Genomic DNA, 24,419 nt, shown 5'->3' with positions numbered 1-24,419 from the left:
GGATCACATTTACTTGCGTCCAGTTTCTCCGAAAAATATTTGCGTTTGGCTTTTTTAATTGAGTTATTTACCTTATTTCTTGCGTCTTTGAATTCTTTCCAAATCAGGGGGTCATTTGTAAATGTAGCTTTCTTTTTTAGAAAATCTCTTTTGTAAATTTCACGCAACAACTCACTTGTAACCATGGAGATCTATTATTTCTAATTCTTTTTGTTTTCAATGGTGCGTGCTTATCAAAATAATACCCATCAGAAGGTGTTTCCAAGAGTTCCACATTTCATTTGGGTTATTGAGCGTGGAAACGGAGTTCCATTCATTCATACGAAGATCACATAAAAATTCATCTTCGTTAAATTTCTTGAGCTGTCGCACTTCAGCTGTTTTATGAACAAAAGAGCGGAAATTGTCTTAAACAGGGTATCGAATTTATGATTTTTTGTCTTAATCAGGGTATCGATTTAGCTTTTGTAATCGTTACGGTGGCCAATTTACCATTTCAACTTTGTTGATATATCCAAATTATTTCGTTACTTCCACCGACGCAGCCCCAAACAGTTTCTTTCGAAACTATCAGCCTTTATTCATATTGATTTATCAATTTTTGTCTTAAACAGGTTATCTTTTCTTGGAAGATAAACAGCAAAAGTTTTACAAGCTCTAATTTTAATTAATATTGAATTCCGTTGATTTTGGCATTGATACCAGGCACATTAAATGTCTTAAACAGGGTATCAAAAATCGGAATTTTGTCTTAAACAGGGTAGGAAAATCAGCGATATTTGTCTTAAACAGGGTCAGGGTATGAGGGGCCGCGCCGCACCTCCCCACCCAGGAATATATCGAGTACCCCCCCGGGAGCTGAGAAAAGAGTTTCCAGCAATCTGATTGGTCGAGCGGTTCCTTGTATGACGCTATATAAACCGCTACACGCGGTTTATATAAAATGTTAAAATAAAATGTTAATAAATGTTACTAAAATGTTATGATTTTAGAAATTTCTCTGTTGTCCAGCTCTGAAATTATACTAAAACAATTATTCGCCCCAGGTTCGGTGAATATTGTCGAATAATCCTCTCGAATAATTATTCTTTTTTCTAAATCACTTGTCTACTTGATATTATATTGATAATAAAAGGAGAAAAACTGTCTTAGGTACTCACGGGAATTAAACGGTAAAAGAATAGAAACCTTTTTCGGTTAAATTTCTTATTTATTAATCTCAAAGAAAGAAGAAAAAGACGGTAAATAATCGTCTGTGCTCCGACAGGCAACAAATACAGGTAAATAAATGGTAAATACAGGTGTGTGGAGATTAAGCCCTCCCAGAGTGCGCGCACGCCGTTTGTATGACCCACAAAGTGCACGTTTTTCTTCGCGTTCCAAACCCAGGAGCTTTGATTTGAGTCAAATTAATTTGTGCGGGTGTTTCAGTTACTCCGTTATCACCTAAAGAATCAGATGGACAACCAATTTGCCGCGAATGTACAGTGTTGAAGTGGAAACAGGTGGCACTATTTTCTTAATCATTCAATATTTGATAACAGCAAAAAAACTGATGATGGAGCGGAGATTACTTTGATCAACTAATGGCACTTTTCTTGACATTTTGACGTTTAATTAAACGGGGAGGTTGCCAGAAAGGACAGAAAATCTAGTAAAGAAAAACATCATTTGTTAAGATTGAATGAAAAAGCCGTAAGAAAAGTGACACATCTGAATGGACTTGAATTTTCGCTGGGTTAAGGAAAATCCGCGAGTAAGAATCAAAGGCAATTATAGTGAGTCAAGCTACTTAAAACGCTACGCTCATTAATATACTTTCAAGGAGCAAGTTCTTTGCTTTCATCTCTTTAATTTTTACCTCAACGAAGTCTGGATGATGTAAGTGAAAAACTCTAAGCATGGCGACGCACCGTTTTCACATCAATGAAATACCATTTGAAGAAATTCGTCAGATTTCTTTGAAGATCTTTTTCTGGTGAGCAAGCATCGGGCGGAAATTGTTATTCAAACATTGACTCCTTTCTTTAAATTCAATCCGACCGTAAGTGCGAGCTCATTTTAAGCACTTCAGTATCTTAGCCTAAGTGTCTTTCTACTAAACTATGAACTACTCCGCAGCTCCTTCAGTTACTTGGTCTTCCGTTGGCAAAGCCATTCCAATGATATGCATCTCGCTGTTGGCTTTAGCTGGTAACTCCCTAGTTGTCTTTTCTGTTGCGACAAACAAAGTCATTCGGCGAGTGCCAGCCAATCTACTTGTCTTGAATCTAGCCGTGACGGACATGGCAGCAGGTTTAATCTGCATTCCTCTTTCCTACATCACCGTGCTCTGTAGCAACAAATGGATTTTTGGGGAAGCTATCTGCCAAGCGGAGGCTTTTGTCATAGTTTTACTCTCCAACGTAACTTTGTTGACTTTATCTAGCTTCAGCTGGTACAGATATAGAACCATCACCTCTCACTATAAATATTCCAAGTTTGAATTATGGAGATTGGTCAAATGTATGGTGAGCGCTATATGGGGTATAAGCTTCCTTCTCGCCCTCCCCCCTGCGTTTGGGTGGGGCGAGTTTTATTTTAGTTCGAGTATTTCCACGTGCTCGCTAAACTGGTCCAAAGACATGTCTTACAGTGTGTTAATACTTGTGTTGCTATTTATCATACCTTCCTCTCTAATGACAGTGTTTTACCACAAGATTATGAAGTTTGTTCGTCGGCATAATAATAATTTTCGTTCCAGGAGAGCATGGTGTAATACCATGGATAGTCAGTTGAGCTGCTCCAACGTGGATCAGATTAACAAAGCGCCAGAAGTAATCATTAACGTTCCTGATGTTAGCGTTCAGAGTGGTGCAACCACACTGACCGCTGAAACAGGGACAACTTCTAGATCGAAGTCGCATGTACGAGTAGTAAACGTTATACCTTCAACATCTTCAGGACTGGCTCCATTGGAGACACTTGGCGTTGAAGACGCAACAGTCCTCGAGGACACCATCAGCCAAACATCTCGAGTCATATCTCCCACTTTATCAGAACAATCAGCTATCGCACGGTTCGGCGAAACGCAGAAACGACTTCATCAACAAGAGAAGCTTGTTAAAGTATTGTTGGTGACTATTTTAGCATTCAAGGTGTGTTGGTTTCCTTTCGCTGTTTACAGCATCCTCGAAACTCTCGACCTACATGTAAGTGATTCTTCATTGTTTCCTCTAGTGGCAGTATGGCTGGCATTTTCAAACACTATTTGCAATCCGATCATATATGCATTCTTGAATAAGCAGTTCAAAATGGCATTTCGAGATGTACTCCGAGCACTGTGTCGAGTTCAAATACGCAGTAATACCGTGCAGCCACACTCAGTGATCCGACCATAGCAATCTTCCTGCGCTGATCTACTTATCGGATGCAAGAGATTATAATCTCTAGTAGGAAGTGGATGTGTGGAATTCCGAAAATGAGATGTCTTTGGCCCTACCCCCGAGACAACTCTACGGAGCGTTTATGTGAAATTAGGCATCTGCTAACCCTTTTTCGGCCAGGCCAAGTTATATATTCGATAGAGTGGCGTCCGACAATAGCTGTAATACGCACGGGCTCTAGTTATAGCGTGCGCACGCATTTTCTGTTCGAGTTGTCTCGTCTCGGGTGGGCAAGACAAGGCGTTTACATGATAAAAGTTGTCCCGCCTGCCAGGGTAACCCTACCTGCCGAGGTGAGATGTCCCCCCTTCCCCCCCCCCCCGAGTTATCTCGCCTACCCGAGACGAGTTCACAACCTTATGTTGTGAACTCGTCTCCAGCATGTTAGGGATGCTGGATCACTTGACATTTTTAAGACGGCTTAAAACTGCTCTTTTTACACGTGCTTTTTAAATTCATGAAACGATCTTGGTGTTTTATAATCTTAACTAATTTTAATTATTTTAAACTGTTTTTGAACTGACTTTGTAAAATAGCGCCTTTGGACCCATGGGAAAGGGCGCTCTATAAATGTCTTATTATTATTATTATTATTATTATTATTGTTATTATTATTATTATTATTATTATTATTATTATTATGTAAACGGGCGGCTGAATTTTGTAAAGAAATGAGTGAAAACTTAGCTCGCGCAGAGTAACTCGAGGGTAGGGTTGTCTCGGGTACCCGGCGAGACCACATAAATGGGCCTCAGAGGACATAACCATGCTATACCACAGGGTTCCCATACAATCTGTATGGGCCTGCTGTGGTTATACATACAAAAGGGATGCGAAGGACTGTGTACACCTGTAATCCGGTGTTGAGATCAAACATAGGGTGTCAGCGAGCTTGTCAGAAGGGTAATAAGAACCCTTTTACCCTTCCTCTCCGTCTGTTCTGTGGTAGATTCGTGACCAATGATTCAGGGGCACACGCAAAGAAACTTTGTAACGCTGAGCATGAGTCAAAATGAAAGCCATGGGCATGCCGTGTATACAGGAGAGGGAGATGGAACTTTAGACCCCCCTTTGGCTTACCTTCCTCTTTTAAGTGCAGATTTTGCTGTTATTTTTGGTGTGCACACCTAGATTCTCTTGAACTATTAGTCAAATTGATATGTCTTTGGGAGCAAAAATTGGCATGCCTCGCATCCAAGAGGGGGAATGGGTTATTTTGCTCCTGCTTTGCCCCACCTCGCTCCCTTTTTGAGATTTTCACCTACGCTTAAGGTATGTACACAGACAATCCTAGAAAGCCCAAGTCAAATTTTCGTGTTCCCAGACTCAGAGCAGAGTCTTCAAAAGCAGCCCACACTGTAGGGGATCTGCTAAGGGGCAAAAACTGATCAGCTTAGAAATCAGAAATCAGCTAAATTTGTATGATTGAAAACTTCAATTCTAGAGAGAAGAATCTTAAAAGTATTCTTAGGTCTTAGGGCACCTGATTGCATTAAGTTTTTACATTTATTTAAGTTTTCATTACTCTAAAATACTATTATTACTCTAAAATTGATATTTCTGTAATGAATGTACTTTTAGTTTGAATCTCAATATTCATACTGTTGCTCACTTAATGCTCTGTAATTAATATAATTCTTAGTAATACCGTCTTTATGCATGATACAATAAAGCCTATGTAGCAAGTGTTAGATTTAACCATGTAGGCTACACATGATGAACTGGAATGTAATTAGTGTGAGATATCAAAACTGCCAAGGGCAATGGTAACAGTAAATAGTCTGGATTTGAGGTTCACTTGAGTGTTCTAAGCTTTAGTGTAATACTTCAGTATACAGTTGATCTGCCAGAATAATATAAAGTACTTTCTGAGGCAGGTGAAGTCATTACATTTTCAGAAATTACCACTTTCTCTTGACAATAAGGTGGGTCATGTGCTGGTCTGGGAATCTCCTTGACTATGACCTTACATCAAGTCTGGCATAAAAGCTGCTCTTTGCTTTTTACTTTTCCTGAGTAGCTTCTGCCAATCGAAGAACATTCCTGGCTTGCTGTACTGTTGGCATGTCAATCATGTTACCATGGAAATTAATGGCACCCTATTTTAATGGAAAAACAAAGATGAGAAATGAACTTTCAAAAGAAAATGTCATATTCACCTAGCTAATTTGACTGCTTTGTATCTTAGCCTCAACTAACCTTTCCAACTCTTTCTTGTTCTTCAAAAGCATTTACAAGGTCTGTCGCCCACTTCACCTTCTCCTCACTCGGTGAAAATGTCTTGTTCACAATTTCTATCTGTCCTGGGTGTATTATCTGTTTACCTATTTGCATCAAAGGAGAAAAGACAAAGATTACGTTCAACATTTTACTCCTATCAGGGACTAGGACAGAACTTCTCAATGCAATATCAAGCACACAAGTAATCAAGCACACAGGTATCAAGCACACAGGTATCAAGCACACAGGGCAGAATTTCTCAACGCAATATCAAGCACACAGGTAATCAAGCACACAGGTAATCAAGCACACAGGTATCAAGCACACAGGACAGAATTTCTCAATGCAATATCAAGCACACAGGTAATCAAGCACAAGCACACAGGACAGAATTTCTCAATGCAATATCAAGCACACAGATAATCAAGCACACAGGACAGAATTTCTCAATGCAATATCAAGCACACAGGTAATCAAGCACACAGGGCAGAATTTCTCAATGCAATATCAAGCACACAGGTAATCAAGCACACAGGTATCAAGCACACAGGACAGAATTTCTCAATGCAATATCAAGCACACAGGTAATCAAGCACAAGCACACAGGACAGAATTTCTCAATGCAATATCAAGCACACAGGTAATCAAGCACACAGGACAGAATTTCTCGATGCAATATCAAGCACACAGGTAATCAAGCACACAGGACAGAATTTCTCGATGCAATATCAAGCACACAGGTAATGATATTAAATAACAAATATCAATAAGGGGATTATCAGTTGAACCAATAACAAATTCTCAAAAATAATGTGAAAGAGTAGTGTGATCATCCGGGTGAGTGTTAGTCCTGCGAAGGACTGTTGTCGGTGGTGGTGACTGACGTTTCTACAACCTGTGCGGAAGTCATCATCAGAGTCAAGTGAATAGTAGTTGTCAGTAGAATGTTCTTAGTCCTGTTCGTGTTAAATGATTGGTCAGTTTTGCCGTCATGTTATTGGCTGTAAGACTCAAGTGGCGTAAGTCGGTCATGATCGGTCTGTTTCGATCCATCGGTAAAGTTAGGTCGTTCTGTTCGGTTCGTTTGTAATGTTAATGTCGTGAATGAGTCGTTTGTATGGAGCCGGTAGTAGTTGACACCTGTTCAGGGGAGTCTGTTCTAAGTTAGTAAACCAGCTTTCCAGAGTCAGTCATAGAAAGTAGTTAGTGCTTTAGGTTAGGCATTGCGCAGTCTCAGTCAATTTTGTGGTTCATAAGTCGATGATGTTCAGCAATGTGATTGTTGACATCACCTTTCCTCGTAGTCCGTCTGTGTTCAGTCAGTCTTGTTGCAAGGTTTCTGCCAGTTTCTCCAATGTAGGAGGCTTGGCAGCCGGAGCAATTGATGTTATAAATCGCTCCATGTCTGTTCCTCGGTTCGTCCTTGTCTTTAACGTTGGTTAGTTACTGTCGTAGTGTGGTGATGGGTTTGTGGGCGATGTGAATATTGAAGGGCTGTAAGACGCGCGAGATGTTCTCAGACATGCCTTTTATGTACAGTATGGTTTCTGTGGTCGTAGGAGTTGCGGTGTCGTTTGTTTTGGTGGTAGCAGTATAAGGTCGGTGAGTGTTTCGTCAGATGAAGTCGTGGTTGTAGTTGTTCTTTAAAAAAAACACGGTAAAGGTATTTGTTCCCGTCGGATAAGCTGTCTGTTGAGTCGCATAATAGTTGCGCGCATCGTGTTAGAGTTCTGATAGTTCTGGCTTTGTCTGATGTAGGGTCGTAGGATGACTCGTCTAGTAATCTGTCAGTGTGTGTCGGTTTCCTGTAAACTGTTGTCCGTAGTGAGTTGTCGTCACGGCTTACCAGACAGTCTAAAAAAGGAAGTTTGCCATTTTCTTCAACTTCTCTGGTAAACTGTATGTCAGTGTTTTGTCTGTTAAGGTGGTGGTGGAATGCATCGATTTCGTTGTGTCATATGGCGGTGAATGTGTAGTCAACGTAGTGTAACCAAAGCGGTATCGTTTGTGGGCAAGTCGAAAGGGCGCGTTCCTCAACGTTCTGCATCACAATTTCTGCTACAACAACAGAAACTGGAGACCCCATGGCTGTACCGTGTACCTGTTTGTAGGGTTTACCGTCGTACTGAAAGTAAGTTGACACTAGGTAAAGGTACAGTAAGTCCATAATGTCGCCTGTTGGTACCGGTAGTGGGTCGGTAGATTGTCGGATTGCAGTCTCAGTACATTGTAGCACCAATTGAAGTGGAATACTTGTAAACAGTGATTTCACATCAAATGACACTAGTTTGTAGTCGTCAAGTATCTGTACAGTCTTGGTAGCGTTAATGAAGTCCTCAATTAGTCAGCCACCACCACCGACAACAGTCCATCTCAGGACTACACTTACCCGGACGATTACACTACACTTTCACATGTTACCCCCGGGTTCAAACCATTTACTGCACTACGTTCTCGGAAGTAACTTCATAAGAATCATGCGGAAGGCAGTAAGGAGAAAATAATACAAACCCGCAACCCTTTCACTTGGGAGTGAAAGGGTTAAGTAAAAACCTGATATACCCACGAACCCATTTCTTCCGAAGCTTATGCAGGTGTCTGAGCATGATTAGGGCTACGGTTTTTTCCTACTGGGGAAGGTGCTAGTCCATCTAAGATGAGCTCTTTAGGTGGACAGAGGGACTGCAAAAGTTACATACCTTACCAAAGCACACAACAAAATCAACTGGCTTTACAAGTTCAAGTGGAAAAATAATCGATAGAGTTTACTCAATCCACAAATGGAACGAGTTATACCAGCCAAGAAAAGTAGAAATGGGAACAAAAACAAACAAACAAACAAACAAAAAAAAAGGCTCACCAGTATAACCAAACCTGGCACCCTCCTCTGCTTGTGCCTGTAAACCCTCAGGGTCTGTAAATAAGTAGAGAAGAGAGCTTTTTGTGCGTGTGTGTGTGTGCTGTCATTGCTGTTTTACAGAAACTGTTGCTTTTCCTCGAACTTCAACTCATAAGCCTTTGTAAATGGATAATCCATATAATGGGCTCCTGAAAATCCAACTCGTGCTGAGCATTTGTTCAATTTTGAAATCAGACCAAATTGTACTCTACTCAGTTCACTTACCATAAGATTATAAATATAGCAGGTTGCCAATTCATTAAATATGGAGATAACTCAGAAGAAAAATAATGACAGTCATTATAATTGTGAGCCTCAGCAAGATTTGAAGAAGTCATCCTTCTTTAACGAGCTGCCTGTCTGATGGCCCTGGAAATCAATATGCCCTGAGGACCTATTAGAGTTTATGAAATAATTTGGATATATCAACAAAGTTGAAAGGGTAAATTGGCCACCGTAACGATTACAAAAGCTGACGTTTCAAGCGTTAGCCCTTCGCTCTGACGAAGGGTTAACGCTCGAAACGTCAGCTTTTGCAATCGTTACAGTGGCCAATTTGCCATTTCAACTTTGTTGATATATCCAAATTATTTCGTTACCCCCACCGACGCAGCCCCAAACAGTTTCTTTCAAAACTATCAGCCTTTATTAGAGTTTATGGTTTAACAACAACAAACATATGAAACATATGTATGAACTGCGGTTATGAAACGTATATATGCACGATCCTTCGCAGTAAAGCACTATTTGAGCAATAGTGAAAATCAGACCTGAAAAAAATTTCAGGCCTGTACGGGATTCGAACCACTGACCTCTGCGATACTAGTGCAGCACTCTACCAATTGAGCTAACAAGCCAACTGGGAGCAGGCCATCAAATTAATTCGACATAAACCCGTAGATGATAAATCAAACAACAACAAACGCTGGTAGAGCGTTTGGTAGAGCGTTTGGTAGAGCGCTGCACAAAAATTTCAGGCCTGTACGGGATTCGAACCACTGACCTCTGCGATACTAGTGCAGCGCTCTACCAATTGAGCTAACAAGCCAACTGGGAGCAGGCCATCAAATTAATTCGACATAAACCCGTAGATGATAAATCAAACAACAACAAACGCTGGTAGAGCGTTGGTAGAGCGCTGCACTAGTATCGCAGAGGTCAGTGGTTCGAATCCCGTACAGGCCTGAAATTTTTTTCAGGTCTGATTTTCACTATTGCTCAAATAGTGCTTTACTGCGAAGGATCGTGCATATATACGTTTCATAACCGCAGTTCATACATATGTTTCATATGTTTGTTGTTGTTTGATTTATCATCTACGGGTTTATGTCGAATTAATTTGATGGCCTGCTCACAGTTGGCTTGTTAGCTCAATTGGTAGAGCGCTGCACTAGTATCGCAGAGGTCAGTGGTTCGAATCCCGTACAGGCCTGAAATTTTTTTCAGGTCTGATTTTCACTATTGCTCAAATAGTGCTTTACTGCGAAGGATCGTGCATATATACATATAAGTTTATGGTTTGTTAATGACAAAATTCTTCATAGTGGAACAAGGATGCAAATACCAACCACATGTTTCTAACCTTTGAAATTAATGTAGACCATATCAATAGCTTGTAGACCAAACGCCTTTGCATGAACAACAACACTCTGACGGGCATGTAACAATTCCTTTGCATCTTTTGTTCGAGTAGCTCCTGAAATAGAGTTCATGCACATTTTTCCACAGATTGAAAAGCAGTTTCAATGAAGTGAAGATATCCTTACCCTTATGGATTTTGTCACCCTTATACAAATTTGTTTTTTAACTTTTCCTCCTAATTATTCAAAGGATTTGTGCTTTTCACAATTAATAGAAAGGCACTAGAAAACCTTTTATTGTGCTGGTGGAGAAGAAGTTCCAATATGGTACAAAGTAAAAAAAAAAAAATAGTCATTAATTAACCGTTTAACTCCCAAGATCCGATTGTTGATTCTCACTTCTAGCTCCTACACAATTCCTTGTAAATTAGTAACCAGAATTTGAAGCACTAAGCCTTGAAGATGCTTCAACCAAAGAAAAGGGCAAAATGGTGTCGCATGGGTACCTGAGGTTCTAGAATCAGTAAAAACCCCCACTGTTAACTTAAACTAACTACTAGAGGTAGACTTGGTGGCCTCTGCACTGCCTGCTGCTCATTTATTCAATTTTAGCTCCAAGAATTTTCAATAAATATCCAATGTTGATATTTCCCTTTTCTGGTCATCATCTTTCTGCATGAAAATGGATTGACATAGCAAGAAGCAATTCCATTTTAGTTATTCCTTGCCATGAAAGGGTCAACGCAGTCTCACCTATGCTGACAAGAAAGTCATCTGATCCAAAGACGAGAGCCTCAAATCTGAATGGTCTGTCAGTTGATGTGCCATGTTCACAGACAGCATGAAGATTTAGAAGACTAAGTGCACTTTCAACTTGAGTGATGAGCCCAAGCTTTTTTTCTGCACTTGACTTCATAATGGAGGATACTTGGTTACTTAACTGAAAGTTGAAATACAATCAAAGAAACAATTTGTGTAAATAAACCTGGCAAAAAAAACAACAAAAAAACAAACAAACAAACAAAAACTCACTCACTCTTGAATGAGTGCTTGTGAAACAAAACCAGCTATTAACAAAGGGTAACTAATTTGTAATGAGCCAATAAACTCAAAGTAAACCCGAGCAAGCTGTCTCAGGCATGGGGGAAGAGTGACAAGTCATGAGGGGGTTAGTTTTTGTGCTGATGCAATGGTGGGTGTTGTACTTTTGTTTTAATAACCGAATTGAAAATTTAAATTAGCCACTGTAAAAAGAGTTTCCATAGGTGACATTTCAAGCACTAGCCCTTTGTCAAAGTGAATTATCAAAAATTATGTCAGCTTTAGAAACTCTTTATGGTAGCCAATTTCAATTAATAAAACCAACATATCAAGTCACACTTGGTTTTAATATTTTTATTTGATTTTTTAAGAGAGTATAGGGATGTGGTCTAGCAGTGCCCGGTGGCCCCTGGCACCTTACTTTTGTTCCTAAGCAACCCAGGAATCTTAGTTTTCAGTTTCATAAAAAGCATATGCTGGGCAACCTGGATTTCACAGTTTCTGAGTGCTGGGCTCCCTTCAATTTTTCTCAGAGCACAGCCTTGGAGTAAGGTAAACGTAAAGTCTGTTTGCGAGCCTAGTGGCCCATTAGGCCAGTGCTCAACTCTGGTTTCTGTGGCATGAAGCGACTAGGAGTATTTCTACTCCCCCCTGGATGGGATGCCAGTCCATCGCAGGGTTACCCCCAGCATTAAATTGCCGGTACCCATTAATACACCTGGGTGAACAGAGGCACTGTGAGAGTAGAGTGTCTTGCCTAAGAACACAACACAATGACCCGGCCGGGGCTCGAACCCGGACCACTCATTCCGGAGTCGAGTGCACTAACCACGAGGCCACTGCACCTCCACACAGCCTTGGAGTAGTGTGAGTTTTTTGGATCAAATACAGAATTACCCTTGCTTAAGTTGACTACTATACAATTCTCATTATAATTGTAATATATTTTATCATTATTCTATTATCATTAGGGCTGTAGTCTAGCCCCTGGTGCCTTATTTTAGATTTTAGGCAACTCAGGAACCTTAGTTTTTTCATAAAAAGCATATGCTAGGCACCCTGGATTTCACAGTTTCAGAGCCTGGGCTCCCTTCAATTTTTCTTAGAGCACAGCCTTGATCATTATTACATTTATTACTATTATCATTATTATTATAATATTATTAAATTGTTATTGTTATATTCAGGGTGTTCATTACATATCACAGATTAGAGAATACTTTGGCTATCGCGCCAAACCAACCAATCGAAGATAACAGCCTATTAACAAATTTTTAATTCAGACATGGAGAATATTTTTCTTTTCATTGACACTCTTCTCATACTACAATAACTGTATTTCTCAATTAATGAAAATTCTGACATTTAATCACAATTCAAGAATAAAGTTTAAAATTTACCCAATCTAAATGCTGCACAGAGTCTACTTTTGGTACCACAATAGAGTCAGGCAGTTCCTTTGCTGTCAATGCTGCTTTCAAATCATCTTCTGCCAAACCACTCTCAATGGAATTAATACGAACACAAACTTCACTGGAACCAAAGTTCAGTTGACCAAGGATGTTGTGAATGGTATTCCTTGCTTCTCCCTGAGAAAAAAGAAAAATTTATAGCCCTTCCAATCATATAATTCAAACTGGACCTAGTATAATTATACCACACAGGTGAATAGTGCTTTTCATGAACACTGATTGGCTAGTGCGAAAGTAATCGGCAAGAATTACTCACCTCTGAGCAGCCAAAGAGACCAAGTTACGAGTCTGCAATTTAATTTCCAACCATTTATTGGTGTATTGACTGAAATAAACTAATTTTTTTTGGTTTCTGTGTGGTATATACTAACAAAGTTATTCACCTCAGTATTGGTGAAAGTGGTGTATATTTACTTCACCACTTTGTGGCCTGGTAAATATCTACCACTACTCATGTCCACTTCACCTAATAATTGTTTAATAATAGAACCAAAAAATGATCTTGTTTCAATAACTGAAGTATACTCCTGACCTGAGCGAGTGCAAGAGACCAAGGGGAGGGGGGGGGGGGGGAGGAGGAAAAGGAGGCGGCCAGCTTGATGGCACTCAACTATTTGCACAAGCCCAGTGACATGTAATATTCACCAGAGGGGCATCACCAATCTTCAAGAAAATTTCCTTTCATTCAGTATGTAGTTCCTATAATTGGCAAAGAGTTCACCTTAAAATAGAGGCTTGATGCAATTCAAACCTTTGTTGTATGGACCTTTTCGCAACTAACCCCCATCCTTTTGTTAAAAGGGGGCTTTTCATTCCCCTCTAAAATGGAAATTGTTGGAAGTGAAACCCAAATCTGAAAATGTAGCTGTTCCGTATGCGTGAAGTTCGATAGTTCACTATCATTCACTTCTACCGTTTAATTCCCTGAGTGTCTTCGTAAACCTGAAGCTTTCTTCGCTCCATTGACTACTTTACCTTTTTGTTGGAGGCCACTCCATCCTCGCAGTCCAACACCACACAGTCAGAATTCAAACCTGTCGCTTTTGATACTTTTCGTTCCTCGTTCCCTGGGATGTAAAGAAATGATCTTCTTGGAGTGCGGCCTTTAACACCACACAGATTTCTCGACAAAAGTAAAAGCCTGAGGTGGTTGTTTTTTAAAATAATTTTACACAACTTCCCTCCTCCAAACATTTTTGTCGCGTGGATTAGTTACCAGCTCTCCTCTCATTTTGTTTTCTTTCCGAAACGGGGATGGGAGAGGTGGGGGAGTCGTTTTTGAAGGATAAGGATTGCTGATTCAGCCGAAGCCGCTGTAGTGGAAGAACCTTTATTCTGTCTTGGTTTTGAATAACATCTATGACGCACATCGTCTGGCTATTGTAACTGCTGGAAAAGTATTGGGAAAAAATTTTCTAATGTGCTGACAAGAAGAATTTGTTTAACAACTAACAATTATTTTTCGTCTTAGTTTAACAGCACAGTTTCTTTAGTTGGCCATCATTTCCTTTACCCTCATGACCTTTATGTGTGATTCAAGGGTGATATTGTAAGGAGAAATCAGATACTAGTCACTCTTAGGGAACAAAGAATGAAGGGCTAATAGAATTGCCATCCCTGACTCCAGAAAAGTGGACTTTTCCGAAGTGTTCTGTAAATCCGTCCAACAAAGTTGTTTAATTCATAATTAATGGAGACGCAACGTGTCGCTCGTACTTTCAGTCTGATCTGTCACATGACCTCACGCAGCACGAGAAGGAAGAGTCGTCTTTTACGAGCATACGGCGCACTCTTATATCGGTGGTAACAATTCACCTTGCAAATTTATCATATTTTTTACTCCTTTTATTTATTCTCTCATTGCCAACTAATACAGGGTCATACAGTGATATGGTGGCACTGAACTTATGAGATTTTCAAAAACTGGATCTTGCGAGTTAACCCTTTGACTCCTAAGATCTGCTCTTGAACTCTCCCCTCCAGTTGCTACACATTTCCTTGTAAATTGGTTACGAGAATGTGGTGTTCAGTCAAGGCAAGCACTTCTACCTGATAAGTTTGAGTATTCTCACTACCTGTTTGCTGGATCATGTATGGATATTATAGGGAGAAGTTACACGTTAATCACCTTTGAGAGTTAAAAGGTTAGAGAATTAACCCTACAACCTAACATCAGTGCGCATATTCTCCATACTGTCCTCTTTACATTTCCAAAGACGCTCACAAGGAGAATGTGTTCATCAATCAAGAGCTTCTTTAGTTGGTGATCATCTCATTTAACCTTATGACCTAAATGTTTGTTTCCGAGGTTATACTGCATGGAGAAATTACTCGAACGGCTTAACTTAAAGGGTTCACAGATAAAACTCTCGGTAGAGGGTAGCAGAGAGTGACGGTGGAGAGGGTCGAGAATGGAATTGGTTAATTAAAAAAGGAAACAGGCCATCATTCAGTCCAGAAATTATTTTAATTCATTCTTCTATGAAAAATCGGGCACAAAAAATGTCCCGGTGCACAATACAACACAGTCGGAATAGAATTACGCGGGAATAAAGAACAAAAAAGTGCAACAGCAACACAACATTGTTTACCACCTTAGAACAACTTATGTCGCAGCATGAATCCAAGACTTGGAATCTGTAGCTAGAGGTTTTCTTTCTTTTTACTTTTTACGTAAAACTTTCATGGGAATTCACATTGTTTTCAGTCACGAAGCCTTACGAAGAAGTAGCCTTACTCTGCAAATAAACGTCAAGACCTTTTCTTTCTTTGTACAAAATTCATACACATAAATATAGATAGAGGCATATACAATACGTAGCGTTAGTTCAAAGTGCCCCGACATTGTGGGACACCACACAAACAAGGGATTTTCTCATCTTCAATGGGGAATTTGTAGTCGTACGTGATTTCTTCATTCACTTCGATATCTCTCTTAGAATAAATGACTATTTTCTTGGCATTCTCTAATGTGACTATCTTGGCGTAGCAGTTGGGCTGTGGAAAACGAAAGAAAAATGAGATTGAAACACCCACCGGATTGCACCATTAGATTAAAATAAAAAAAAATAAAAAAATGAGAGTAACCGAGGTAAAAAGTAACATCGCATAGACGCTTCCACGGGTTTAACCTTAACACCCTAACGTCAACATGCATATTCTCAATACTGTTCTTAGCCTGCAATGCATATTTGTATTTTGACTCGCCCGACGGACTCGTCAAAATACGGCACAACTCGTAAAAATACTCAGCGATACTACAGAATACAACGTCTAATAAGATATATGTATTTAGAAACCCCACTGTACGGGGATTTATCTAAACTAACAGGACCCCTAGTAAACTCTCCTCACAAAATACCTAAAAGCGTGGTCTGTTCGGAACCAATCAAAAAGCAAAGTAAAGCAAAACAGAGGCACTCTTGGATTACTTTCGAAACTCATTACAAATGGCTCCAATGAGTTATCTGGAACTATTCACGAGAGATAAAGATGGTACTTACATCACAACAGTGGTTGATAAAGCGCGCAAAGTTTCCTTTCGTGGTAGCATCAATAATAGTGTCGTGGTCAACACGAAACAGGTAACTTGATCCGATTCCCATCTCCTCGTATCTCCGCTCACGGATGTCGGCAATGGGCTGTCTGATGATCTCTCCGACATATTCTGTTACCATCTCATCCGCTGCGATGTTCTCCATGGCGAACAGACCCCAGTCGTGGATACCCGACTTGGCGAATCGAAGTTGCTTTTTCCGCACCTGGCGACAAATGGAAAAGATATCAGGAGAATTCTTTGGAGCGGCTTTCGATTGGTTGCCGTGAAACCGAAACCAAAGTAATCACAACAGCCAATCAGAGGACAGGAAAAGATCACAAGGAGCCAATAAGAACACAAATTAAAAAGAAGCGCGAGAAAACGCGAGTGACCAGGTCGCGATTTGTTGTAAATTTGAATCTGATTGGTTGAGAGAATGGAACAAGTTTTCTGGACCAATCACAAAGCGAAGTAAAGCGAAACCAAAGCAATCCCGGATAACTTTGGACACTCATTTGAGAATCCTGCATCAACCCTTTACAGCATTATCCACAATCTCTGTATTGTTTTTTTTTTTGTGTGTGTGTGTATGTCCATGGGAAGTTGCATATGGCACATTCTACAATCGAAACACTGAATTGAGTTGGGAGGTATAATAATATTGTTACTACTGTAGCTCAATTTTCTTTATGAATACAGCTGTAAAAAAGTACAGTTTCTGTATAGGCAAAAAGCTCTTGAGCTAAGAAGAGTCATGGTAATAAAGAGCCTTTGTCTTTGAGCAGGAAGGCCCACCCTTTCTGACTGGGAGAATTTGACTGACAATGAAAATCTTACTGAAGTCGGCGATCATTTCCTTTTTGCTCACGACGTTAGAATTTGATTCAGGAATGATATTGTAAAGACAAATTAGATGAAGAGAACTCATAAGGGTTAAAGGCTAACATTAATATAGATATATATGTATATATTTTTTTTGTTTTTAGGTTTGAACCCAAATACTAAGGAGTTTAAGCCATCTCCAAGTTTTCATTTAATTTTTCAAGTTTTAACTGAGTCATCCAGCGTCGAGCTTTCAGTAAATGTAAAAGATGTTTGCTTCAGAAACCACATGTTTGAAATCTCGTCATTTATGATTCTATGTAATTTACGCATTACTTACCATGAGCTGATTAAACTTGAGCAAGTCACCAAATTCCTCGTTGCACACCACCGACTGCAATCTTCTTTGAATGGCTCTGTGTTCACGTGACTGTTGTTTGGCCTTGTTGCCGTCTGTTTTCTGAGAATCACAGCGAGACAAAAACTATCACTAATCTGTTACTTTGACGATGCGATTTACTATGACGATGACGGTATTTGAGATAGCAAAAGCAACAGACGTCACAACAACTTGACAAATAGCACGTTGGCACTATTCTCGAAACCAAAAACAGTTGAATAAGCAGGAACAAGACGTCAAATGAAATAGTTTCTGTCGAGCTCAAAACATAACAAAACCAAGATGGCCGCTGCAGGAAAAAAGCAAAACCGATGCAATTGCGTATTACACTTACTCTCTAATAGAAGGACAACGGGGCACTTGTTTAAAAACCTTATATCACTCTTTAACTCCCAAGATCGGATTGTTAATTCTCTCCTCTAGTTACCACACATTTCCTTGTAAATTAGTTACGAGAATTTTGGAGCAAGATCAAGATAACTTCTACCTGATAAGTTTGAGTATCATCATTACTTGTTTTCTGGATAACGTATGTACATTACAGGGAGAGGGTTACGTGTTAATCACTTCTGGGAATTAACGGTAACCTAACGCTCGACAGATGAGAATACCTGTTCTTCAACCGTAACGTTGGCCTGACACTGCAGCTGCCTTCTCTGAGCCTGTAGATATTTGGCCTTTTCTTTGATGTCAATTTTGTAAAAGCCCTCTGTTCGGGCACATCCAGTCACATGTACACGTACACCGTGTTCTGTTTTCAGTTTCCGGCGTCCTTTCGTTACAGTTTGAGCGGTCGGTGGAAATGGTTAAGGAAAACGTCCATACTCTTACAGAGTGCTTTTGGAATAAGCGGCTTAAAAACCAGCACAAACTGGAACAAAGTGACCATTTAGCACTTAAAAAAGTAGCGAATGAGCGCTCAAAGATAACACATGAAGGCAGTTTGCAACACGAGAACATGCGGGTAACCAAGTTCCAATTGGTCCGGGTTACCCTGTATGCAGCGATAAAGTGTGGTTTATACAACACACCGTTTAATCGTCTGCGCATTTGCGAACGTTGTAGTGAAGTTGTCTCACACGAGTTAGAAACAACCACTCAAGGCAGTACGTCACGGTGTTTTCGAAGCATAGACCTTTTTTGCTAAAGCTCAAAAAGGAATGGTAAATAAACAGAATACCCGTACTTGAATAAGATTTGTGTTCGTAAACCTCTTGAGTTTTCCTTTTTCCTACTTGTGTTTCCTTTTTAAAGTGCACCTAAACCCAAAAATTTTTTTTCGCTTAACGAAATATGCTTATTTTTTGGAGTATTTCTGCGCCAAAAGTTTTTAATTTGCTCAAATATTTAATTTTCTGTGCTCAGTCAAAATACGGAAAATTGGCCGCCATCTTGCCCCACGACCGAGTTTAAAGAGGAATGGCTCTAGCGGGTAATGTGACGTCAAATCGAGAACACGAAAGTCTGCATCTCACACATTTTCACTTGTTTGGGAAGGTTGTCGTTGATATTGTCCGAAATCTGCCGATTAGGTGTGTTGTATGAGGAATGTATGAAGCGCGATACCCTCCTGCAAATTTCGCACATTGCTACATCCTTCTACAACACACTTAGTCGGCATATTTTCGGACAATATCGACTACAACCTTCCCAAACAAGTGAAAATGTGTGAAATGCAGACTTTCGTGTTCTCGATTTGACGTCACATTACCCGCTAGAGCCATTCCTCTTTAAACTCGGTCGTGGGGCAAGATGGCGGCCGATTTTCTGTATTTTGACCGGGCACAGAAAGTTGAAGATTTGAGCAAATAACAAAATTTTTGCACAGAAATACTCCAAAAAATACGTTTATTTCGTTACGCGAAAAAAAATTTTTGGGTTTAGGTGCACTTTAAAGATTCGAAGAAAGTCTCGACTTTCTTTGTTTTTATTGAAATTTTGCGCGAGACATTAGCGCGGGTGGCCAAAATTGATCCCCTTATGCATGCCCTACGTTCGAACGCTGTGCTAGTTCAAACACATTTCAAAAAATTTACCTGACGCTACGTTGATGCGTCTAAGAATGTCTAAGTCAACAGCCAATCAAGCGTATCTGAATTCGGTGTTGTAAATGAAAAAAAGGGATCATAGCGACATATCAGAACAAAACAAATATCCAGGGAACCAATAGTAACTCGAAGTAAAAAAGCGCGGGAAAAAGGCAGCGCCTGAGGCGCAGTAGGTTTTACTTTAACATCTGATTGGTTAAGAGGGCCCAATCACAAAGCGTTGCGAAACAAAACCAAAGTATTCCCAGATTACTTTTGACACCGAATAAAAACATTGCACTAGTCACAGTTATACTGAATTTAGTTAAAAGGATATGTGGGTGACTACTCCAGTGTGCGTCCACGACTGAATCAGATCCAACCTGTTGAAGCTGCTCAAAACCAACTTTTAGGTAATAGCAGTCTTCTGCGTCGATGCCCACTCTCTGAAACTCGTACACAAGCTCATCGTCGGCTTCAAATGACCGTACGGGAAACTGGGGCTTAGGAGAAGTAAGTTCAGGCAACAAGGATAATGCTGAATCAACAGTTACTATGTCAACAACAGGCGACTCGGCGAGCTGTCTGTCTTCAGAAAGGGATGTGTCCATGATATTTTTGTCCTTGAACAATTCAGAAACTTTTATAGTCTCTAATGGTAGTCCCTCTGGGATGGTTAATCCATACGGGTGATCAAGTTCAACAAGCGAAACAGCCAAAGGTTTATCAGGGGACAACAAAGGCATTCTTTCCTCCGAAAAACTGTGGTTTTGATCTGTTTCAGAATATGATTCTTCTTCAGAGGAAAACACAAGATTTTCAGGCTCGACTGTCTCCTTTTCTCGAAAACCGATCACAGAGGCACCTACAGGACCTTCAACTTCTGTTTTCTCGAATAAATCGCCTTGGTTCATAATTTTATCTTTTTCACCCGAGATGAAATGACCGCTGTCTGTAGTAGGTTCAGCATCTCTAATGTCCAGTCTACTAAGCGGCGGTTGCTCTATTTTCATTTCAAAGTCTCCACTGATTGTGCTTGACTCGTCCTTTTCTTCTACAGGTGAAGTTCTCCTTTTGCTCAAAGAATCTTCGTCTTTAAACAAATCAGGTACGATGTGAGCAATATGGAAAGAGCGATAGGTCTCTGTAGGCGCAGATTGTCCAACTTTGTGATTAATTCCTTTTGACACAGTTTCTAACTCAGTTTCTTTAAACATTTCTCCACTCTTGTAACTTAAATCCTGTGGTTGCTCAGTTTCCTCAGAGTTCACTGAATTAGACAACATTTGACTTGAGGATTTCTGATCTTCTTCAAGGAAGACTTCATCTATCGAGAGAGAGGCAGGAGAGAAATTTGTTAGTAAAATTGATAAATAATTGGATACCTTTAATTTCCCACTGATGGAATCTAAAAAAAAGTGTACCTAAATCATATATCTGCCAAAAAGCAACAATCCAAATGTTTACCACAATTGGCAGTAATGTCGTAATCTGATTGGCCAATTTGCTGCTGTAGATAAGCGTACAGACCACGCTGCTCACGGCAACGTGTCACGCAATGGTCACGCACTGCAAGAATCGTTTCATTCGACGTCGATATTTTGGTAAATATTTTGACAGTCGCGTCCGTTTAGTTTCACATTAGTAACAGGCAGATATAGGCCAATGAAACCTCCCTTACACTTTTCACCCAAGCATCAGTATGCATATTCTCCATACTGTTCTCTATACATTTCCTTAGGTGCTGACAAGGAGAGTTTGTTTAACAATCAAGAGCTTCTTTAGTTGGTTATCATTCCCTTTGTTCTCGGGACCTTAATGTGTGATTCAAGAGTCCTGTTGAAAGGACAAATTAAATGCTAGTCTCCTTTAAAGAAGAAACATTTTCTCTCTGATTACCTTGATGTTTCTCCACGAGAACTGCTACCATGTTCAAACCTTTATCAATTTCCTGCTCCACATCCACTTTAACTTCCAGCTGTTGTTCGTCCTTGACAACATCTTGCCTGGCTTCATCCTCACTCTCGGATTCACTTTCCTCGTCACTTTCGCTTTCGCTCTCGTCCCCACTGCCTTCTCCACTTTCCACTTCTTCTTCTTCTTCCTCCTCTTCATCTTCACCATCAGACTCGCTCTCATCACTGCCTGATTCGCTGCTACTGCTACTACTGGAGTACACTGTGTGGTACAATGAAGAACCTGTGCTTGGCCGTCGCTCATCAGCTTGAAAAAAAAAACAAAACAAAACAAAACCACAAAAGTAAGTTTCCTGGCCCAGACTTAAAACACTTATTTAGCTGAAAAATAATAATTAAAAAAAAAAATGAAGTTCCTAGTATTCAGCAACACATTATTAACATGACAGGACAGCTGCTTTGTGTAAGAAATTCTATTACCTTCGGTGCTCCTCACTATCATGGCCTTTGGAGCGACATCCATACTGTCGTCAAGCTGAAGTGGTGAATGGCTCCGCTCTTCTTCTTCAAGCCTACTGATAGTGCGTGGTCGCCTGTCCAAACCAGAGCTACTCTCCAAGTCTGTCTCCATTTCTGAGTCTACCTCATCTAAAATGCGCCTCTTTGTTTCTCGCTGGGGGACGTCTGAAGATTCGGTGTTACTGCGTTTCCTTGAGGAACTATTTAATTGTTCTGTCTTTTGAGGCTCAGGTACTCGTTTCACTTTAAATGAAGGAAGTTTGGGAAGTGAGGCACGCAATCCAAGGAGCATGCTGGGAGATCTCTCAAAAGGACTAGGTCCAATCGTAGAAGCTGCAGCGCCAGAGTTTGATGGAAGACCAACAGTAGCTGTTGGAGTTTGGCACATTGGTAGATTTCTTGCGGTAGTTGCAGTTGTGGGTGACGCAGTCTAATATTGACCAATGAAATTGTTAGTTTACTGTCATCATCATCACCATTACAAATTATCATTATAAATTCTACCACCTACTGTCAAGTTTATCACTTGACATCATTAACTCTTCAGCTCCCAAAAGCGATTAACATGTAACTTCTCCCTAACAAAATACTCAAACTTGTTGTCTTGATTGAACGCCAAATTCTGTAACTAATGAAAAGCAACTAATACAACACGAAAACTACGACTACTGTGCACACATATACAATCCAGCATGATATCTACTTCTCATTATCTTCTTCACCTAGCTAACTAAGTCATCTTATTACACGACTCGGGCAGTCAGAGGGCCAATAACTAAAATCAACCAATCAAAATACTCTATTGCCGGTCAATATTCTCTCAGTATTGGATCAGGCACTGTCCCGAATGGTCCCGAATGGTCCCGAATGATACTGCACTTGTGTCCCTTTGAACTTCAGTCGTATAATAAACTTCTATTAACCAAGCTTGCTCGGGACCGTACTGGAAGAATATCAGCCCTCGGTCTTTTTTGTACAGACCTCGCTGCGCTGGGTCTGTACTGTCAAGACCTCGGGCCAATATTCTCCCAGTACGGCCCTTGCACTTGGTTAATAAGATATATTTATACCGTATTAATTTGAATAATGCGAAATAAAATTGGAAAACTTGCAAACTTGACAAAGAATGTGTAGCAACAAGAGGGGAGAATTAAAAATCAGATCTTAGGAGTTAAATATTAGGTGCTTATAGAGATGTGTGCTCTCTGATTGGTAGAAAACTACCTCATATTTCCCAATAATCAACTGCACCAGGTAATTTACAAAACTGAACCATAATCTTTAAAATGACCACTGCCAACATTAAAGATGCTCTTTACCATTCAACTCCCAAGATCTGATTGTTAATTCTCCCCTCTGGGTGCTACATATTTCCTTGTTAGTTAGTTATGGAAATTTGGTGTTTGATCAAGATGACAACTTCTACCTGATAACTTTGAGTATTCTCATTACCTGTTTGCTGATTAATGTATGGATATTATAATGAGAAGTTGCTTGTTAATCATTTCTACAAGTTAAAGGGTTAAAGGGGAAACAGGTAAAATAAAAGAAAATTCAGTTGCTCTAGTAATCATCTGAGAAATTATACTTCAAGATGAAAATATCCATCCAGTGGTGGCTCGTCTTTAAGACCCCTGGGCCCAGTTGTTTGAAAGCCGATTACCACTAAACCAAGGTTAAATCTAAATCCAGCTTTCTTTATTCCTTTGTTTAAAGGCATTTTCAAGATATTTTTTTCTATTCTTTTTAGAGCATCCAATAATCAAATTCTAGACAAAAAAGAATTCTATTTAATTTTCTCTTAAAGTTTTCAGATTTGAAATTAGAGGCCAGAAGCAATATACCTTTGGTTTGGTCTGATTATCCCACCACGATTCCAAAGCTTTGAATGCAGATGCCTCCACAAGTTTCTTGAAGATATCTCTCTTGAGAACAGCATCCAGGTCAACACAAATTTTTCTATACACTTCATCAATGATCAAAGCTCTCCGAGTCTTTTTCTGCTCCACTTTGGGATAACCATAATTTCCACTGTTAGGAAAGCTAGGATTTGCAAACTGAGGTGCTCTCCGAGTGTCGTAGAAAGCAGGACGGGGTATGGCTGGAGGTGGCACTGGAATAGGTGGACCAGAAGGTGGCAGCACAACTGGAGGTAGAATGGGTCTTGCAGGAGGTAAAGGGGGACGCATGTTGGGAGGAGGAACAGCAGGAAGGGGAGGGGGAGGAACAGTGACAGGACCAATGGGTGGAGGGGGCACTCTGGGGTTAAAGAATGGAGGGGGTGGTATGGTGGGATTGAACATTGGAGGGGGGTAGGGTGGGAAAACAACATTTGGAGGTGGAACAGAAATACCCTTTGATTTGGGTAGAGGTTTGCTCTCAGGTTCAGTCACCTCTAAAGTGTCTTCATTTGAGCTAATGGACGATAATGACATGGCATCATCATCTCGGTCGTTGTTCACATCTTCACCTTCATTGTCATCCTCGTCGTTTCCTTCAATGTCCGAGTAAATGTCATTTGCAGCTGGTTCTGTGGACACATGGACTGGAGAATCACTGC

The 24,419-nt window shown here is 40.2% G+C and overlaps 3 protein-coding genes and 1 pseudogene across 3 annotated transcripts in view; 1 reads left to right on the top strand and 3 right to left on the bottom strand.

Moving 5' to 3' along the window:
* Positions 1 to 2,093: 2,093 nt before the first annotated feature.
* Positions 2,094 to 3,403, top strand: LOC111338758 (putative G protein-coupled receptor No18). Its single transcript, XM_022945282.2, has one exon. It carries the CDS (start codon positions 2,106 to 2,108, stop codon positions 3,378 to 3,380), a length of 1,275 nt encoding a protein of 424 aa, XP_022801017.2. The 5' UTR covers positions 2,094 to 2,105; the 3' UTR covers positions 3,381 to 3,403.
* Positions 3,404 to 5,033: 1,630 nt separating this feature from the next.
* LOC111338762 (citramalyl-CoA lyase, mitochondrial) lies at positions 5,034 to 13,868 on the bottom strand. Its single transcript, XM_022945287.2, has 7 exons — positions 13,613 to 13,868; positions 12,566 to 12,754; positions 10,878 to 11,064; positions 10,127 to 10,240; positions 8,506 to 8,559; positions 5,625 to 5,749; positions 5,034 to 5,524 (listed from the first exon to the last, which is right to left on the bottom strand). Exons 1-7 carry the CDS (start codon positions 13,829 to 13,831, stop codon positions 5,429 to 5,431), a joined length of 984 nt encoding a protein of 327 aa, XP_022801022.2. The 5' UTR covers positions 13,832 to 13,868; the 3' UTR covers positions 5,034 to 5,428.
* LOC148717934 (uncharacterized) lies at positions 5,867 to 8,150 on the bottom strand (annotated as a pseudogene).
* Positions 13,869 to 15,085: 1,217 nt separating the features above from the next.
* The window catches only part of LOC111338752 (uncharacterized), a 15,449-nt gene continuing 6,115 nt past the window's right edge, over positions 15,086 to 24,419 (bottom strand). The window contains exons 5-12 of the mRNA XM_088743331.1: positions 23,704 to 24,419; positions 21,821 to 22,289; positions 21,324 to 21,647; positions 19,766 to 20,751; positions 18,009 to 18,197; positions 17,338 to 17,457; positions 16,141 to 16,398; positions 15,086 to 15,634 (exon numbers count right to left, since the gene is read on the bottom strand). The exon at positions 23,704 to 24,419 is cut by the window's right edge and continues 2,019 nt beyond it. Coding sequence (XP_088599457.1) covers positions 15,461 to 15,634; positions 16,141 to 16,398; positions 17,338 to 17,457; positions 18,009 to 18,197; positions 19,766 to 20,751; positions 21,324 to 21,647; positions 21,821 to 22,289; positions 23,704 to 24,419 — 3,236 coding nt within the window. The 3' untranslated portion in view covers positions 15,086 to 15,460. The remainder of the gene's footprint in view (positions 15,635 to 16,140; positions 16,399 to 17,337; positions 17,458 to 18,008; positions 18,198 to 19,765; positions 20,752 to 21,323; positions 21,648 to 21,820; positions 22,290 to 23,703) is intronic.

This window comes from Stylophora pistillata, chromosome 13, assembly GCF_964205215.1.
Source record: "Stylophora pistillata chromosome 13, jaStyPist1.2, whole genome shotgun sequence".
NCBI lineage: Eukaryota > Metazoa > Cnidaria > Anthozoa > Scleractinia > Pocilloporidae > Stylophora > Stylophora pistillata.
This window is presented reverse-complemented; position numbering and strand designations above follow the sequence as displayed.

Coding starts and splice junctions, on each gene's coding strand:
- LOC111338758 (XM_022945282.2), top strand. CDS start 2,106: ATGAACTACTCCGCAGCTCCTTCAGTTACTTGGTCTTCCGTTGGCAAA.
- LOC111338762 (XM_022945287.2), bottom strand. CDS start 13,831: ATGTTTGGAGGAGGGAAGTTGTGTAAAATTATTTTAAAAAACAACCAC. Junction 11,065..12,565: donor CTGTGCAGCATTTAGATTGG/GTAAATTTTAAA, acceptor TTCAACTTTCAG/TTAAGTAACCAAGTATCCTC. Junction 8,560..10,126: donor GGTCTACATTAATTTCAAAG/GTTAGAAACATG, acceptor ACTTATTTACAG/ACCCTGAGGGTTTACAGGCA.